We start from the raw sequence: 19,182 nt of genomic DNA on the forward strand, positions 1-19,182 counted from the left end.
CTTGTCCAGGGTCACAGAGCCAGCACATGGCAGAGTCTCTCTGCCCTGTCTAGAAGCTCCTATTTCTTGATATAGTGGTTGCTGAGTTCATAGAACTTGTCACCCAAAATGATACCCTGAAATGGGCAGGAAATTTCTAAAGCAGGTGAGAAACAAGGCCTGCCCAAGAAAAGAGAAAAGAATTTAAAATTACGGCATATCTATACTACAGAGGAGGCGGTCTGTCCATGTCAATGTAAAGGATCACCAAGAGATATGTTTAGGTGAAAAAAAAGGAAGTAGCAGAACCATAAATATGTTTTGTGTAAAAAAAAAAAAGAAACAAAGAAAAGAAAAGAGATAACTATTTATAGATATACTATAAGTAAATTTTTTTTAAAAAAAATGTCTAGGTTCTGGGGCGGGGAGGAGGGGATTTAAGAAAGGGGAAGGCAGGGTGGAAAGGAGCTCTCGTTCTGTTGTTTTGGATCCTCCCACCTCAGCCTTTTGAGTAGCTGAGACTAGAGGTGTTTACCACCACATCCAGCTAATTTTCTTATTTTTTGTAGAGGTGAGGTCTCACTATATTGCCCAGGCTGCTCTCAAACTCCTGAGCTCAAGTAATCTTCCCGCCTCAGCCTCCCAAAACTGCTGGGATTACAGCCCAACTGAGACTCCCATCTTTTAACACTACTGCATATGCTTCAGATTGTTTGATTTTTATGAGAATGCATTTATAAATAGTGTTTTAAAAAATACAGAAGGCACCCTAGGCAACATGGCAAAACCCCATCTCTACAAAAAATACAAAACTTAGCCGGACGTGGTGGTGTGTGCCTGTGATCTTAGCTACTCGGTAGGCTGAGGTGGGAGGATGGCTTGAATCCAGGACTTCAAGGCTACAGTGAGCCGAGATTGCACCACTGCACTCTAGCTTGGGGGACCGAGCAAGACCTTCTCTCGGAAAAAAAAAAAAATTCCGAAGGCCTAGGGAGCCCCGTGGCTGTCAGATCTCTCGTGGGCCACTAAGTGCCTGTGAAGACTGTGGGACTATAAAAGAGCCCCGACTCTGTGCCATCACTCCTGGCCTGGAGACTTTGGGCACAGCAGTGTCAGGGCTTCGAGGAGCAGTCAAGATGCAGGGAAATGGAGTTCTCAGGGCAGGGATGAGACAGCCGTGGAGGCCCGGGACAGGGACAGCAACCAAGCCAGGCTGGCCCTGGGTCAGTGCCAGAGCTGCTCCTGGCTGAGAGACGTGGAGCGGAGGCCAGGGCTGGGCTGGGCAGAGGCAGTCTGAGGCCCTGAGGCCTCAGGGGAATGGCTCACGAATCTGTCTGGAATGCCCTCCCTCCCTCCCAGGCCCCCGAGGAGCGGAACTACCATATCTTCTACTGCATGCTCATGGGGGTGAGTGCTGAGGACAAGCAGCTGCTGAGCCTGGGCACGCCCTCCGAGTACCACTACCTGACCATGGTGAGCTGCCCACTTGCCGCCTCCTAGTAGCCAATGGAAGGGAGGAAAAAGAGCTGGTGCCGCTCCACCCTCCGCGACAGCTGCAGAGAAGCCCAACGCTGGCCGGGCCCCTGAGGCGGGGCTGGTTCCCTTTCCCTCTCCTCGCCAGCCCCTCTCTGCTGGGAATCACCTTGCCCGCGTGCCTCCCGCTTCCCCGTCACATGTACCCCATGCCCCAGGCTGGACCCGGGGCCTCCCCACAGACCTCATCTTCCTTTGGTCCCCACTGGATGACAGGCTCCCGGTGCTCAGTGGGCCACAGGGAGTTGCCCACAGGCCTCCTGCTCCTGATTTCACTCCAATTGTCTGTCCTTGCAGGCCCCCTAAAACGTAAGCCCCGGGCCCCAGGAAAGCAAAACCCTTCCTGTGCTCCCAGCTGCACCCGCCACCTAGGACAGGGCGGCACCACAGCCATCGCTCATTAGCTGAGGCACCCTGACCCTCAGGAGAACTGCGCCTCCTGGTTTATTGACCACAGAGTGGACCCAGAACATTCTGCCTCTGGGATCTCTCCCATGCAACCCTCTCTCCTGGGTCCACTGCTCCAAGGCCTTCACCAGCCCCTGCCTAGACTTCATGGGTCCCCCATCGCCAGTCTTGACCTCTAATCTGTCATCTACCCTGCAGCCAAAGCACTCTTCCTGTAGGAAGGTTTGCACTGTAGTGTCATGCTTTGGATGGCACTGCTGCAGTGACCCCTGCGGCTTGTAGGGTAGAAGTCCAAACTCCTCCACGTGGTTTCCAAGTCCCTCCAAGATCTGCCCCTCTGCCGACCTCTCCCTTCTCAACACCCACCCCAGCCTCCCCGCAGCCCGGTCCCTGCCTCCCCACCTCGTGGCCTTGCTCCCATCATCCTCTGCCTAAACTGCCCTCTGTCCTCAGAGGCGGCGGGGCCAGCTCTGCACCTCCTCCAAGAAGCCTTTCTCCACCTCTCGACAGGGCTGGCCCCGGCCCCTGTGGTCTGGGCACCTGTAACAGGCAAATGGCCATGGCACGGTCACTGGCTCCCTGCCTGCCCCCCTGGATGCACAGCACAGGGCCTGGCCCATGGCGAGCCATGGAAAGTGTTTCTTAAAGGAACAAACCCACAGTGTCCCCCAGAGAGACGAGGCAGGCTCGAGTAGGGACGAACGACAAATAGAGGATCAGAGAAGAAGTGTGACTTGGCCAAGGTCACACAGTGGCCAAATGCTGGTGCTGGTGGCAAGGCCTGATCATGCTGTGGCTACTGTGTCATGATTCTGCCTCTGAAAAGAATTGTGTGTAGTTTCTGAGCGTGGACCCTACGTGGTCCACCCATTGCCTATGAAGTGCAGTGTCTCAGCCTTGCTGGTCCCAGGAGGGAGGTGGTGGGGCAGGGGATGGCCCCATTCACTGAGGCGCCCTGTCCCTCAGGGGAACTGCACTTCCTGTGAGGGGCTCAACGACGCCAAGGACTACGCCCACATCCGCTCGGCCATGAAGATCCTCCAGTTCTCCGACTCCGAAAGCTGGGACGTCACCAAGCTGCTGGCTGCCATTCTCCACCTGGGGAATGTGGGGTTCATGGGTAATGCCGGTTCTGCCCCAACCGCACCCTTGGGGAGGGAGAAGGAAGGGGACAGGAGCAGGAAGGCATCTCTAGGGGTTCTCACAGGAAGGATCCTGTGGTCCAACCCAGGCCTGGAAAAATATATCTAAAAAATTCAGCTGTGATTTTGGAGGCCTCGTGAGGCAAAGGGGAAAATGTCAAAGCTTAAGGCTCTCCACAGGTGGAGACCGGCCAATCATCTCTCACTTTTAGCTGGGACCCAAAAGGGCTTCCCCCTTAAGATTCAGGTAAGCCAGAGTAAACAAATCCACCTGTGAACTTGCAAACCAGGTTGTGAGCAAGGGGCGGTCTGGGGATTAAGTTGTCCTGACCTGTGAACACCCCCAAGTACCTAACGGAAGTTACTGACAGTCCTCGCTGGAAGAAAGCACCAGCAAGTTAGATTACAAATGATTCCTGTGAGTAGTTTTTCAAACACAACATCCAGCATGAAGCCAGGAAGAAATAGGAACAAGGAAATGAGATACCATGAACAAGAAGTGGCAGAAATAATAAATAGTAGAAATCGATCCACAAAGATTTCAAAGTTGGAATTATTAGACACAGACTAGAGAAGTTCTGCTTATTTTGCTCAAGAAAAGAAGCAGTCAAGCTTGAAAATTTAGACAGCGAATGGGAAACTTTAAAGACATTATAGATTTATAAACGAACCACATAGAAATTCCATTCTAAAATTTAAAAAAAAAAAAAACAATAAACAAAAGGAAGAACCCAATGGATGGTTTAAGGGATTCTGTGCCTGTCTAGGAGATGGAATATGTGAGCTGGAGGGAAAGTCAGGAGAAACTGAGTACAGCATGGAGAGAGGAATGGCGGGAAATGTCAGAGAGAAGGTGGAGACAGGGAGGACACCGTGGCAGAGGGAGCACACCTTTCATCGGAGTCCTAAAGGAAAGGAGAGAGAAAGGGGCAGAGGCAATATTTGAAGAGATTAGGGCTGGTTCTAGAACTAAGGAGAGACCATTCTCAAAGCAATGGGAAGGGATAGACTTTTCATAAACTGTTCTAGAGCAATGGGGTGTCCGTATAGAAAACAAAAGCTTGGGCCACCATCTCACGCCGTGTGAGAACATTGCTTCCAGGCGAGCTGCAGGTGGGCTGATCTGTCGTCTACCAGCCAGACTGCACACTTCGGCCAGGGAAAGGTGGGTGCTAACCGGAGGTGGGCAGCGGGGCCTGGGACAGCATCAGAAACATGATGCTGAGGAAGTGAAGCAGGCACAAGAGAACGCAGACAGATCCACTAACATAACATTTGTTTGTTTGTTTGTTTTTGAGACAGGGTCTTGCTTTGTTGTCCAGGCTGGAGTGCAGTGGTGGGATCTCGACTCACTGCAAACTCCACCTCCCGGGTTCAAGCGATTCTCCCACCTCAGCCTCCTGAGTAGCTGGGATTACAGGGGTCTGCCACCACAGCCTGGCTAATTTTGTATTTTTAGTAAAGATGGGGTTTCACCATATTGGTCAGGCTGGTCTCGAACTCCCAACCTCAGGTGATCCTTCTGCTTCAGCCTCCCAAAGTGCTGGGATTACAGACACAAGCCACTGCGCCTGGCCCACTAACATAACATTTAAAAGCAGGCACATTAAATGCTGTTTAGGGACTCTATGTAGGGAATAAAAAGCTAGGAAGTTAGAAGTTGGGAGGGTGCTTACCTCCGGAGGAGAGGGACACAGTCTCAGCCCGCAAGGACCTTGGAGGGTTGTGGGTGCTGGCAGAGCCTAGATTTGGCTTTAGCGTGGTTACGTGGTGCTGACTTTATTCTTTACAACACAGCTTTGTGTTTTATGCACTTCTTTATCTGTATATTTTATCTCCAATTTTTTTTCAGTTTAAAAAAGAAAAAAAGCAAAAACAAAGATACCCAAAGGTCCCGTCCCCCACCAGCCTGGCACGTCCTAAGCTGGACGTTGGTTGAAGAGGAGGAACTGGAAGCTGGGAGGCCAGTCAGGAGACGGTTGCAATAGAGCCAGGCCTGGCTTACAGCTGGAGCTCCATTAGTGCTTTGCTTCCTGTGACTGAATAAATAACGAAATGTCCGAGTTTCCACACCCAGCAGCATGGACTGAGGGGCCTGATGGCTCATCTCTCCAGTGCCAGTGTCTGCTGTGTTTCCCAAGTCAGACTTCTCCCTCCAAATAAGCCCACCTTTCTTTAAACTTCCCTTCGACCCAGGGCCCTGGTCTCCTCAAGAGGAAGTGGTCTGCCACGTTCATCAACAGCTAAGGTGTGAATGACCCATGGTCATGGGGCTGTTGGCTCCCTCAAAGAGAGGACACTGGGACAGGCCGTGGCTCACGCCGGGGCAGCTGTCCTCCTGAGTGGATCTGGGGCTGCCATGGGCCCGGGCCAGTCGGGACCTGGCTCCCATCGCTCCAGGCTGCTTTCCAACTCAGGATTCCTGCTTCTCTCTCTAGCTTCGGTCTTCGAGAACCTGGACGCCTCAGACGTGATGGAGACGCCCGCCTTTCCCACCGTGATGAAGTTACTGGAGGTAGGGCTGCTGTGGCCACAGCTTCCATTTTGGTGGGGGGCCTCAGAGGCCTGGGCTGACAGACCCCTGACACCTGATTCTCATAACCCTACCCAGGCCCCCGCCCCTCTCCCAGGGCCTAGGCTCAAACCCCTCCCTTCTGTATACTGCAGGTGCCTGAGGGTGGGCGCAGAGTGGGGCAGTGCCAAACAGAGCAGCGGAATGGCCAGTTTGGCTTTAATGAATGTTCCCTCCCTTTCCCTCCATTTCCTCCTGCTTGTCAGTGGCCCTGTTTCAGTATCCTCGCCCTCCACCCTGTCAGGTCCCTAGGCTCCCCACTTGGACCCCAACCCACCCATCAGACCAGCCCTGCCCTGTGCCCTCACCCCGCAGGGCTTCTCCGGGGCTTGCACTATTCTGGGAGAGTGGAATGTGCCAGTGAGTCCGGGGCCCATCCCATTAGCCTTCCCGGTTGTTCCCCAGTCCAAATGCAGCCTTGGCTTAAAGGAAGGGCTGCAGGCCCTGAGTGAGGGGCTACCTCTGCAATGGGGACATGGCAGCACCCCACGTCACCCCCATTGACAGTTCTGGTGGAAAATTAATAGAATCAGGAGCAAGAAATAAATACATAAAGCAAGCAATCACATTAGGTACCTTTTGCTATTAACATTCTTCTTTCGGTTCAAGGGTACTCAGAAACTCTGGGTTTTGTCAGCTCCAGTGGAGGGCTGGCCCAGCACACTCTCTTGCTCCTTTAGGCTCTCAGCCTTCAGGCGGGACTGATTTCAGTCAGGACATGCCTGAGGTCTGGCCTCAGATCCCTCCCTCACCCTGGTTTTCCAAGGCCAGCCTGGGGGAGCCAGCCCCTTTCTCAGCCCCCAGGAGACCCACTGAGGGCTTGACCCACCGAGCTGGAGAATCCTTCCCTAACAGCTCCCAGGGCCCTGGCCCTGGCCTCGGGCAGCGCCCACCCTCCGGTGGGCATAGGTGCTTGGTCACGAGAGGGAACAAGACTTGGCAGAAGCAGGTCAGAGTGCTGGGCCAGGCCCTGCTCCACAGGTGCGATGCAGCCCCCACCTGCCTCCCCAGGTGCAGCACCAGGAGCTCCGGGACTGTCTGATCAAGCACACCATCCTCATCCGAGGGGAATTTGTCACCAGGCCCCTGAACATTGCCCAGGCTGCTGACCGGAGGGATGCCTTTGTCAAGGTACAGAGCTGAGAGAGCAGGGCTTACATGTCCATCTGTTGACCACGGCTCTGCTTCTTGCTGTGCCGGTGGAGGGCAGGATGGAACAGAGGGCCCTGGGCAGGTCCCCACTCTGCCAGTCACCTGCCTGGTGACCATGGACTCCTCCGCCTCTTGGGCCCTGGTTTCTTGCCTTTGAAGGAGGGATAACATCCACAGTAGGTCCAAGACATTCGGCCTCTCCAGGTGAACTTGGAGGTAGCCTCCTCCTGAGCCTCCAAGCCCAGGAATCTCCCACCCCCGTGTCTCTCCAGGGCATCTATGGGCACCTCTTCCTGTGGATTGTCAAGAAGATCAATGCCGCCATCTTCACACCACCAGCCCAGGACCCCAAAAATGTGCGGAGGGCCATCGGCCTCCTGGACATATTTGGCTTTGAAAATTTCGAGAACAATAGGTATGAAGATCTCAGATCCCAGCCCCACTGCTTCCAGAAAACAGAAGATAAGCAGCTCCTCTTGAAGGGGGCAAGTTGGAGGGGAGCCGTCACCCTGCACCCAGGCCTGGCGAGTCCCAACAGGTCGGTGTGCTCTGCATGGGGTGGCTGCTGTCCCCTGCCATCTAGAGAAGGCCGTACAACTAAAATCTGTCCCTGAGAGCCGCGCTGAGGCCCCGGCATTTGTCACCCCTCTTGGGCCACCTGCTGTCCTCATGAGCCAGAGCGGATTATCACACGAGGTCAGGGTTGAAACAGAAATCAATAACATGGATTCATCTGCATCTGGCTGGTTTATCATTTTAGGTAGTGGGGGAAGCTAGAAGCATTTGCAGACCATCCCTGACTTTTTAGTTTGTGGGGTAAGGCACAGCAGGACTCCTCTGACCTGGTGTCCCAGTGTTCTGGCACCCCAGACTAGAAGCTGGAGAGCTGTAACCAGGAGGCAGGTCAGAAAATAGCTGCAAGCTATGACTGTGATGAAGGCTGGGGGTCGGATAGACAAAGGTGGTGAGGGGACCAGGCAACGGAGCCAGGCCAGGCCAGGTGATGCTCAGGGGCACTATCACCAGCAAGAGGAGTCCCATGAAGACTGGTACAAGCAGGCTGACAACACTAGCTTTGCAATTTACCTTACCTGAGCCAGCTCACTGAAAGGGCTTGATGGGACAGAGACTGGACCGCTGGCTCCAGGAAGCAGAGCTCCTCTGGGCCCTGTCTGAGGAGCCAGGGGGCTAGCCTGACCTTGCATGCCCCTGCCCAAGGCCTGTCTGATCTGAGAGTGATTTAGAAGGGCCCCCCTTGGACAGCCAGGATTGTCAAGACACAAGCCATTCCACATGCAAGCACGCTGGGATCTCAGCCCTCCCAGGGCCAGCCGGGGGTGCAGGGCAGGGGCCTGCTCACTGCAGTCAGGTGGGAGAGGCAGGGCTGGCAGAACTTAGCCCAATGCACTCTCTAAGGCATAGAGAGCTCAAGTGTGATTCGGATCATTGGCGTCTGGCCCTGGGAGGGACAGGTATCGGAGACAGCATGGGCCAGACTTTGGCAACTGATGGGAACTGGAGAGGAGGGACAGAGACAGAAACTCCTCGGTTTCTGACTTGAGCCAGGGGTGGTAGGTGGAGGGGCCATTTCCCAAGGCAGGGAATGCAGGAGGAAGTGCCGGTTGGAGTTCTGGGAACAGGGGCAGTAGGGCGTATGCCTGGTTGATGCAGAGGGGCCCAGCAGTCAATGCTGGGTCTCTGGAAGCTTGTCTCAATACCAAGGCTCACGGGTAGGGCTGCTGGTGTGCACTCAGACCACAAGAATTGTTTCAGTGTCAGGTGGGCAGGCCTGGCAGAGGACCCGGCAGGGGGCTGTGAGAAGCTGAAGGCGAGGACTTGATGATATGCTGAGCCTCCTCGTTTCTTTGTCTTTTTGCCGTGGGGTGGAGAAGGTGACGGTGATGGAGGCAGACAGAGGAGAGAGAGTGTGCAGGACTGAGTGTGCATCTCTGTGTACACGAGGTGTGCATCTGTGGGCATATCTGTATGCAGCTGTGTGCAGATGGCTGGTGATCCTATGGCTCCAGCCTGCTGCAGCGGGGACTCAGCTGGCCCCACTCCACCCCTGGGCAGTGACCTTGCCTCCACAGCTTCGAGCAGCTCTGCATCAACTTCGCCAACGAGCACCTGCAGCAGTTCTTTGTGCAGCACGTGTTCACCATGGAGCAAGAGGAGTACCGCTCGGAGAACATCTCCTGGGACTATATCCACTACACCGACAATCGGCCCACCCTGGACCTGCTGGCCCTCAAGCCCATGAGCATCATCTCCCTCTTGGACGAAGAAAGCCGCTTCCCGCAGGTGTGTGTTCGGGCCTGCCGACCTTCTGGTGGAGGCCCTGCTATGGGTCTCCTCTTGGAGGCTGGGAAACTCCATTTGGGTGGGCCACTTGTTCTGAGAGTCACTAAAACCTCTGCCAGGAATAAGCAGAAGAGCCTCAGCCTAACCAGACAGACCCTCCTCTCCAAGGCCCACTTCTCTGACTGCTGGGGTCCTCAGACAGTAGTTCAGAGGGTGGAGAAGAAGAGCTGGTGGTGGAGGGCGGCAGACCCGGCCTGTGCTCCCAGCTCAGCCCTCACTCCCTGCAACAAGTCACTGACCCCTGGGCATTAGTTTCCTGTCTGTACAGAGGCCCTCAATCATTCTGAGCCCAGATCTCTTTGCCTCCATGAGGAAGTCCCTGAGCCTCACCTCCCCATGGCTGGACTCTGGGACCTCAGCCCACAGGATGTCTGGGTTCTTCCAGGGGACAGATCTCACCATGCTGCAAAAACTGAACAGCGTCCACGCCAACAACAAGGCCTTCCTACAGCCCAAGAACATCCACGATGCCAGATTTGGCATTGCCCATTTTGCCGGCGAGGTGTACTACCAAGCAGAAGGTGGGTGCAGCTCTCCTCTCATGCCCCTTCCAAATCTGGACCGGGTTCCAGGGAGACCATGGAAAGCAGGCTCAGAGGATGAGGCTATTTTGCAGCTCTAGCAATGGGGCAGAGGGATGAGTAGTATGGCTTCTACTGGAGAAAGAAAATGCAGTGGACCGGGCATGTTTTGTTTTGTTTCTGGTAATAACTCTGTTGAGACATAATTCACATACCATGTTATTTACCTATTTTAAGTGTACGACTTGACTGTAATATATTCAGAGTATATTAATGATTGCCACAATTTTAGAACTTTTTCACCACCCCTAAAAGAAACCCCTCATGAGCAATCACTCCCATTTCCCCCCAGCCCTGGGCAACAACTAATTTCTGTCTCTATGGATTTGCCTATTCTGACTTTTTGCATAAATTGAACCATATAATACGTGGTCTTTTGTGGCTGGTTTCTTTCACTTAGCATCATGTTTTCAAGGTTCATCTACGTTGTAGCACGTGTCAGTGCTCCATGTCTTTTTATTGCAGAAAAACATTCCATTATCTGGAATGTTTATCTCGTCATCAGTTGGTGGACATTTGGGTTTTTTCCACTTTTTGCCTATTATGAATAACACAGCTATGAACACCCATGTACAAGTGTTTGTGTGGGCATATGTTTTCATTTCCCCTGGGTATCTACCTAGCAGCAGAATTGCTGTGTCATATGATAACTCTATGTTTAACTGTTTGAGGAACCACCAAACTGTTTTCCAAAGCGGCTGTATGATTTTACATTCCCACTAGCAATGTATGAGGACTCCAGTTCCTCCACATCCTTCCCTACACACGTGATTGTCTGTCTTTGTTATTATAGCTACCCTAGTGGGTTTGAAGTCTCAATGTGATTTGCATCTGCATCTCCCAATGGCTAATGATGTTGATCCCCTTTTCATATGCTTCTTGGCCATTTGCACGTCTTCTTTGGAGGGATGTCTATTTAAATGCTCTGCCTGTGTTTTCATTGGGTTGTCTTTTCATTGTCGAGTTGTAAGACTTCTTTATATATTCTGGATACAAGTACCTAATAGGTGATTTTAAATTTTTTTCTCATTCTGTGGATTGTCTTTTCATCTGCTTGATGGTGTCCTTTGAGGCCCAAAAAGCTTTCATTTTGAAGAAGTCCAACTTATCTATTTTCCTTTCTTTGCTTGTGTCATATCTAAGAGTCCAGGGTCAAATACAAATCATGAAGATTTATCCCTATGTTTTCTCCTAAGATTTTTTTAGTGTTAGTTTTTACATTAGGTCTTTGACCCATTTTGAGTTAATTTTGGGATATGTTGAGAGAGGATCGGTAATGGTTTTGATTGAAGAAGTGAAGGCCTGTGGTGGTCACCCTATGGGTGTGAAGAAAAACGAGGAAGGTGGCCATGGGCTGCTGTGGTCAGGAAAACTGGGTGGCCAGAGGGTCACTCTCTGCCCCTCATGTGGAGGAAGGAGGAGGTGTTCTGGTCTATTTAGCTGGGGACAGGAATCCAGGGATGATTCTTTTGAGTAGAGGGTGATCATTTAGTCAGAACAGGCTAGGCTTTGGGAGGCCAGGGGAGAAAGGGAAAGGTGCCGTGGCTCCTTCATAGTTCCTGCCACATCCTGGCTTTGGGCTCTTGGAAAAGGGAGAGGCTGGAGCCAGTCGGACCTTCAGGGTCCTGGGACGCAAAGAAGATACCGAGCCCATCCTCCATGGGGCAATTCAAGGCTGAGTTTTATTTTTTCAAATGACAGGAAACTTACATAATGCTAAGATTAAGGTTGATTCTTTCTAGACTTCTGGTTGCAGAAATATTAATTAAAACTAAGCCTTCTTTTTATTTTGGATACCATGCTGTGCTGATGACCTCGGCTTCACTTACTCTGCCTGTTGGGAGACTGAACCCAGGAGTGTCTCAACCCTCCCCACCCTGAAAACATCCAGGGAGCTCCCTGCCCCTGGTGGGGAGCCCTGCCTGAGCCTCAGGGGTGCAAGGTGTCACCGAGTGTCCACCCCCCGCCCAGCACCCAGTGCAGCCCCCCTGGTGCTGCTCCCTTCACAGACACCTGCAGGAAGAGGTGGGAAACAGGCTCCCTTCCCTCTCCCACTCTTGACTCTTCCTCCCCAGATCCACAGCAGGCTGTGCAGGTGTGCACAGAGCATACCACTAAAAGCTGGAGTGACTTAAGGGGAGGAAAGTGAAAGAGGAAAGTCAGGGTCGTGCCCTTGGGAGTTCGTCCTTAGAGACCAAGCAGTGCAGCCCCTGGCCTCATGGAGCCTGGCTTTGAGGAGCAGCTCATCTTCAGTGCCTTCTCAGTGTGGTTCTGTCCCTACTGCAGGGCTAGGCCATTCTTACTCATGGCCGGAGGGGAGACATGGGATCTTCTCACCCCCTGGAGCCATGCCTGTATTAGGCACTAGGGCAGCAGTAACAAACACCACAGACTGAGTGGCTTAAACAACAGAAATGATTGTCTCAGAGTTCTAGAGGCTGGAAGTCCAAGATCAAGGTGCTGGCAGGTTTGATCCCTTCTGAGGCCTCTCTTCTTTGTATGCAGATGGCTGTCTTCTCTCTGTGTCCTCATATGGCCTTCTTTCCCTCTGTGTGTGTCTGTGTCCTCATCTCCCCTTCTTTCTTTCTTTCATTTTTTTTTTTTTTTTTTTTTTTTTGAGACAGAGTCTCACTGTGTCACCCAAGCTGGAGTGCAATAGTGTGATCTCAGCTCACTGCAACCTCTGCCTCCGGGGTTCAAGCGATTCTCCTGCCTCAGGCTCCTGAGTAGCTGGGATTACAGGCACATGCCACCATGCCTGGCTAACTTTTGTATTTTTAGTAGAGACAGGGTTTCACCATGTTGGTCAGGCTGGTCTCGAACTCCTGACCTTGTGATCCACCTGCCTCGGCCTCCCAAAGTGCTGGGATTACAGGTGTGAGCCACCACACCCAGCCTCATCTCCCCTTCTTATAATGACACTAGTCACACTGGATTAGGGCCATTCCTAATGACCTCATTTTACTTTAATCCCCTCCTTAAAGGCCCTATGTCCACACATAGTCATGTTCTGATGTATAGGGTGTTAGGACACCAACATATGAATTTTAGGGGACACATTTTAGCCCCTGACACTGCCCCTCTCCTATTTCTGGAGGCTGCATCTGTTTTTAGTCTGAAGGAGCCTTAGCCCTAGTAGGATCTGCCCAGAGGCAGGAGGATGTGGCAGCTTATATAAGGGGGTTTGGAGTGGGAATGGGAATTAGGGGGGTCCAGAGTTTAGATAGGAGAAGTGACTTTGTGCTGGGTAGATGGTGGGGGCCATGCCTGGGTAGAGGGGTGGAGAGCATGGCCTTAGTGGGGCCATTGTAAGAGGGGGCTCCTCCACGCATCCTGTATTCCCCCACACTGCCCTCTTCTTCCCCATGGGTGGGCAGTGATGGCTAAGCTGGGATGCTGGGTGGGCCCTGTGTCCCCACAGGCTTCCTGGAGAAGAACCGAGACGTGCTGAGCACAGATATCCTCACCCTGGTTTACTCCTCCAAAAACAAGTTTCTGAGGGAGATATTCAACCTGGAGTTAGCAGAGACCAAGCTGGGCCATGGGACCATCCGCCAGGCAAAGGCAGGAAACCATCTCTTCAAGGTGGGCTCCCAGGCACCCTCCTGGGTCTCTCGCCCCTGATGGCTACAGGGCCAGACAGACATGTACAGGAAAGACTGTTTTACTCACCTCTGGGTCCCCAGCATGCAGTTGGCACTTGGGAATCCTGCAATGGATGGATGGATGGGTGAATGGGTGGGTGGGTGGATAGATGGGTGAGTGGGTGGATGGGTAGTGGGTGGGTGGATGGGTGAGTGGATGGATGGGTGGTGGGTGGGTGGATGGATGGGTGGGTGGATGGATGGGTGGGTGAGTGGATGGGTGGATGGGTGTGTGAGTGGATGGGTAAATGGATGTGTGGTTGGTTGGTTGGATGGATGGATGGATGAGTGGATGCATGGGTGAGTGGATGGATGGGTGAATGGGTGGTTGGGTGGATAGATGGGTGAGTGGGTGGATGGGTAGTGGATGGGTGGATGGATGGGTGAGTGAGTGGCTGGGTGGTGGGTGGGTGGATGGATGGGTGGGTGAGTGGATGGGTGGATGGGTATGTAAGTGGATGGGTGAATGGGTGTGTCGATGGTTGGGTGGATGGGTGAGTGGGTGAATGGATAGATGGATGGGTGGGTGGCTGTGTGGATGGGTGAGTGGATGGACGGGTGGGTGGGTGGATGGGTGAATGGATGGGTGGATGGGTGAGTGGGTGGATGGATAGATGGACGGGCAGGTGGCTGTGTGGGTGGGTGAGTGGATGGATGGGTGGGTGGATGGGTGGGTGGGTGGATGGATAGATGGATGGGTGGGTGGCTGTGTGGATGGGTGAGTGGATGGATGGATGGGTGGGTGGAATGGTGAATGAATGGGTGCATGGGTGGGTGCATGTGGCAGCTTATATAAGGGGGTTTGGAGTGGGAATGGGAATCTGGGGGGTCCAGAGTTTAGATAGGAGAAGTGACTTTGTGCTGGGTAGATGGTGGGGGCCACGCCTGGGTAGAGGGGTGGAGAGCATGGCCTTAGTGGGGCCATGGGTGGATGGGTGAGTGGGTGGATGGGTGGTGAGTAGGTGGATGGATGGGTGAGTGGGTGGATGGGTGGTGAGTAGGTAGATGGATGGGTGAGTGGGTGGATGGGTGGTGCGTGGGTGGATGGATGAGTGGGTGGATGGGTGAATGGATGGGTGAATGGGTGGGTGGATGGGTGGGTGGGTGGATGGGTGAGAGGGTGGATGGATAGATGGATGGGCGGGTGGCTATGTGGGTTGGTGAGTGGATGGAAGGATGGATGGGTGGGTGGGTGGGTGAATGGATGGACGCATGGGTGGGTGGGTGGATGGGTGCTGGGTAGGTGGAGGGATGGGTGAGTGGGTGGATGGGTGGTGGGCGGGTGGATGGATGGGTGGGTGGGTGGATGGATAGGTGTGTGAGTGGATGGGTGAAGGGGTGGGTGGATGGGTGAGTGGGTGGATGGATACATGGATGGGTGGGTGGGTGGATTCTTGAATAGGTAGATGCACCACCCCACCTGTGGGGCCTTGGCAGCAACCCTTGCTGGCCTACAGGGTCAGCTGTCCCAGGACATGGCTCCTGAGACCCACTTGTGCTCTGTGCTTCCATTCACAGTCTGCAGACTCAAATAAACGGCCCTCCACCTTAGGAAGCCAGTTCAAACAGTCTCTGGACCAGCTGATGAAAATCCTGACCAACTGCCAGCCTTACTTCATCCGCTGCATCAAACCTAATGAGTATAAGAAGCCGCTGGTAATGACAGGAGGCTGGGGCACAGCAAAGGAGGGAGGAGGAGGAGGCTGATGGCCTCTAGGGTTGTGGTCACTCCCTCTGCCAGGGCCTGGCTAGCGTTAGAGCTGTTACTGCCCCTACCTTACAGATAAGTACACTGGGGTAAGGTGACCAGACTAGGTCATGTGAAGGTCAGTGACCTGCAGAGCTTTGGGTTGCTGAGACCTCAGTTCCCTTAGCTCCGCCATGCATCTTCTGTGTGTTCTTGGCCTGGCTCTTTGCTGCTGTGAGCCTCAGTTTTCCCTTCTGTAAAGTCAGACTTGCTCCTGCCTGCAGGAATGCACTGAGGGTTGGACATGAGGTTTGCAGTACATGTCCCATATGTAAACCACACTCAACAAAGGCAGCAATCAGTAATAGGACTTTAGAGGCTGACACCACTCCTTTCACCAAGCCCTGCAGACAGTCAGCTTTACCTGCTGTGAGACGGTGAGGGGGTGAGAGCCCACACTCCCTGTCCACAACGGAGTCCCTGCTCCATTGGGTGGGGAGTCCCACCCAGAGGCCGCATATGCAGGGATTCCCCAAACTAGGAGACATCAGCTGAAACAATATAAAATGGTTTTATCCCCATAAGGGAATAAAAATATTACATGAAATTAAATGCTTTTTGGAAAGAATAAAACTATGTGAAATTGAGTTTGATCTGGGTGCAGTAGCTCATGCTTGTAATCCCAGCACTTTGGGAGGCTGAGGCGGGAGGATTGCTTGAGGCAAGCCTGGGCAACATAGCAAGACCTTATCTCTGCAAAAAAATTTAAAAGTATAAAAATTAGCTAGGTATGGTGGTATGTGCCTGTAGTCTCAGCTACTCAGGAGGCTGAGGGAGGAGGATCACTTGAGCCCAGGAGGTCAAGGCTGCAGTGAACTATGATCACACCACTGCACTTCAGCCTGGGTGACAGAGCAAGACCTGTCTCTAAAAAAATAAAATGGGGCTTGCCTTATGAAATCTAGGTTGCATCTTCCTTGAAGGCAAAATAGGCAGATGAGAGATAACCTATCTTGTTCCTTAACTGCTGGGAGAAGTAGCTGGGCTCCCAGAGACCCTTGGCTCGTTCAGACCCTGCCTACCTTGGGAGCTGGGAGTTGCAGGACAGGCAGGCAGGCCTGAGGCTGAAGCTCGGGGGTTAAGAGTGCCTCTGGCTGGGATATCTCTCATTGGTGGCTGCTCAGGGTTCAAACCCAGGCTCAGCCCCTTAGAAGCAAAACCCTATGCCTCAGCACCTCATCTTTAAGTTGGAGCCAATCACCCCCACCAGGTAGGAATGTTGTAAAGATTCAGTGAGAAACACCAGGCCCATAGGAAATCGTCAGTGAAGCACAGCTAAACACTTACCCGAGGCTAAGCTCAGTGTGGCCTGGACCCCACCAGCAGTTGGCGCTGTGACCCTGCAGGTGGGGTAACAGTGCCTGCTGGTGGGTTTGCCACATCAGAGGGCGTTCCCCAGGGTCCCTCAGAGACTCCTGGCTTGTAGGTGGAGAGGGGCTCTCTAGAATCCAAGCCATGGCAGAGTCTTGGAACCCCTGCTGAAGCCTGACACCCCAGGGAAGGACATCATGCCATTTCTCTGCCAGTCACACTCGCCTCAAAGCAAAAGACGGCTCAGCTCCCTGGGGCCAAAGGCCCTCCACTCCTCCGCCCCAGCCACTCCAGGTCTCACTCTGACCTCCATCTCCAGGGAGGGAGAGACTAAGTTGATTAGGATATTTTCTGCCTCTGAGTAGATTTATTTTTTCATTTAACTATTGTGAGGGAGGCACCATGAAACTGCAAGTGCCTGCGGGGCAGCTTTCCACCCCGACCTATGTAGGCAAGGGGTGCTTAAAAACATTTTAAACTGGGCCAGGCGCGGTGGCTCAGGCCTGTAATCCCAGCACTCTGGGACGCCAAGGCGGGCGGATCATTTGAGCTCAGGAGTTGGAGACCAGCCTGGCCAACATGGTGAAACTCCGTCTTTAACTAAAAACACAAAACTTACCCGGGCGTGGTGCTACACGCCTGTAATCCCAGCTACTCGGGAGGCTGAGGCAGGAGAATCGCTTGCACCCAGGAGGCAGAGGTTGCAGTGAGCCGAGATCGTGCCACTGCACTCCAGCCTGAGCGACAGAACGAGACTCCATCTCAAAAAAATAAATAAATAAAATTTAAAAAATTTTTTTAAAAAAAGCATTTTAAACTGGGCATGTGCAGAGGACGTTTACATTCACAGCGCTTCGAGTAGTGGACAGTGATGGGAGTACTGTGTTTCTGTGGGTGCCACAGTTTCCATGCTATCGACTTTTATCTCCTTGACAACACTACGGGTTTTTCAACTACTTGCACTACCCTCTTCAAAATGTAGCCTTACTGAAGTCGCATTTGTTTAGTTCTTCCATCTCTGGAGGACAGTGGGGGTGGGCGGGGCGGGGGGCTGGACACACTGACCTCTGGCTGTGGGCCCGTGCCCGATGGTGGGGTGCCGGGAAGGGGGGTGGCTGAAAAGTGGGGCTTGCGCTGGGTCAGCGCCCGGTGTCCGCCCACAGCTGTTTGACCGGGAGCTGTGCCTGCGGCAGCTGCGATACTCGGGCATGATGGAGACCGTGCACATCCGCAAGTCGGGCTTCCCCATCCGCTACACGTTCGAGGAGTTCTCGCAGAGGTTCGGCGTGTTGCTGCCCAACGCCATGCGGATGCAGGTCAGCGCCCCTCGGGGACGGGCACCTCTGGCCATCCGCGGCCTTCCCCTCGGCCTTGGGCACCTCCAGCCCCCAGTACCGAGGGGGTCTCCCGCTGCCCTCCCCGGCCCCAGCCTTGCGATGAGCCCTGTCCTTCCTCCCTCTCTCCTCCTCCCACCCTGCCCTCTCCCTCTCCCAGCGCCGCGGAAGTGAGGGGGCTTTCCCTGGGGTCTGGGAGAGCTGGCGGCCGCAGCGGTTCCTTCTGGAACATGTCTGTAGTTGTACAGCAGACACGTTCTCTCCTACCGTGTCAGGGAGCCGAGGTGTGGCTAGAAAGCTACTGGGGCCCGAGGTTCTTCCTGTCCTGTCTGGAACCCTCAGCCATCCTGAGGCTGGGCCTGGCCTGGGCCGAGTCCCACAACACATGGAGGCCCCGGGCCCCGAGTTCCCTCCTCACCCCAACCCCTATTCGAGGTTCCCGTTGTGCCTGTGCCTGGGCGGGGGTGGGGGGCAGCCCCTGATGGGGGAGCCTGTGGGAGGAGGGAGACACCACCCCCAGAGAGCCGCCGAGGGGTCTCTGCCCCACCTCCCACCGATACCCCCGTTTGGTCTTGGCAGCTGCAAGGCAAGTTCCGCCAGATGACCCTGGGCATCACTGACGTGTGGCTGCGGACAGACAAAGACTGGAAAGTGGGGAAGACCAAAATTTTCCTGAAGGTGAGACCCCGAGGAACCAGCCAGCTGTCGGCCTCCTGCAGCATGTGGGCTTGTCAGCTCTTGCACCAGGCTCGGGGTCCATGGTCCATGTGCCCTGAGCCAATGACACTGGGCAGAGCAGCTCAAAGCGTGGTCCCCACCCTCAGGGCACCCCTGGATGTAGAACATCACGCTAGGGGACAATGAGGTGGTGGTGAGGGTACTGGGGAGGGCCGGCCCAGCCTGCGGAAGCCCAGGAGGCTTCTCAGAGGGGTACCTAGGGCAAGGCCTGAGGGTGCAGAGGAGGCGCCTTCCAGCCATAGGGCAGCACCCAGGAGCTCAGGGCGGTCTGCCGGTGTCCTGAGACCTGGCGTCCATCATGCTGGCAGCCACATCCTGCCATGCAGGCTTCCCCACAATGGGGAGGCCCAGCCTCTGCAGAGCCCGGAGGGCTACTGCTTTAGTGGAAGGGTGCTGTGTGTCAACTCTCCACAAAGTGACTTGTCCTTAGCGGGGCTTGTGCGAGCATCACCACCACAACCTGCCTCCCCCAAAATGCACAGGGAGCTGAAGTCACACAAAGGAAGCTTCGGGGCCCTCCAGAAGTGCCATTTGGGTCAGAGCCACTGAGGAGGGAACCTCCCTGTCCCCTAGTCTCATAAGCCTCAGCGGGCCAGCACAGTGAGAGGGAAGAGGAATAACTGGGAGCAGAGCTGGGAGGATGCTTTGCCAGCTCGCCTGAGCTCCCACCCATCCCTGCT

General features: G+C 54.1%; 1 protein-coding gene across 5 annotated transcripts in view; it reads left to right on the forward strand.

Annotated features, from left to right (window-relative positions):
• The window catches only part of MYO7B (myosin VIIB), a 103,598-nt gene that overhangs the window by 41,571 nt on the left and 42,845 nt on the right, over positions 1-19,182 (forward strand). For all 5 annotated transcript variants that reach the window (XR_010150015.1, XR_001716182.3, XM_016949685.2 and 2 more), the window contains exons 8-18: positions 1,339-1,452; positions 2,887-3,040; positions 5,501-5,577; positions 6,646-6,765; positions 7,059-7,201; positions 8,877-9,087; positions 9,533-9,668; positions 13,150-13,313; positions 14,891-15,028; positions 17,594-17,746; positions 18,344-18,442. Coding sequence is in view for 3 of the 5 variants with exons in the window: in XM_016949685.2 (XP_016805174.2) it covers positions 1,339-1,452; positions 2,887-3,040; positions 5,501-5,577; positions 6,646-6,765; positions 7,059-7,201; positions 8,877-9,087; positions 9,533-9,668; positions 13,150-13,313; positions 14,891-15,028; positions 17,594-17,746; positions 18,344-18,442 (1,509 nt within the window). In the remaining 2 variants the exon portion in view is untranslated. The remainder of the gene's footprint in view (positions 1-1,338; positions 1,453-2,886; positions 3,041-5,500; positions 5,578-6,645; positions 6,766-7,058; positions 7,202-8,876; positions 9,088-9,532; positions 9,669-13,149; positions 13,314-14,890; positions 15,029-17,593; positions 17,747-18,343; positions 18,443-19,182) is intronic.

The sequence above is a fragment of the Pan troglodytes genome, chromosome 13, assembly GCF_028858775.2.
Source record: "Pan troglodytes isolate AG18354 chromosome 13, NHGRI_mPanTro3-v2.0_pri, whole genome shotgun sequence".
NCBI classification, from domain to species: domain Eukaryota; kingdom Metazoa; phylum Chordata; class Mammalia; order Primates; family Hominidae; genus Pan; species Pan troglodytes.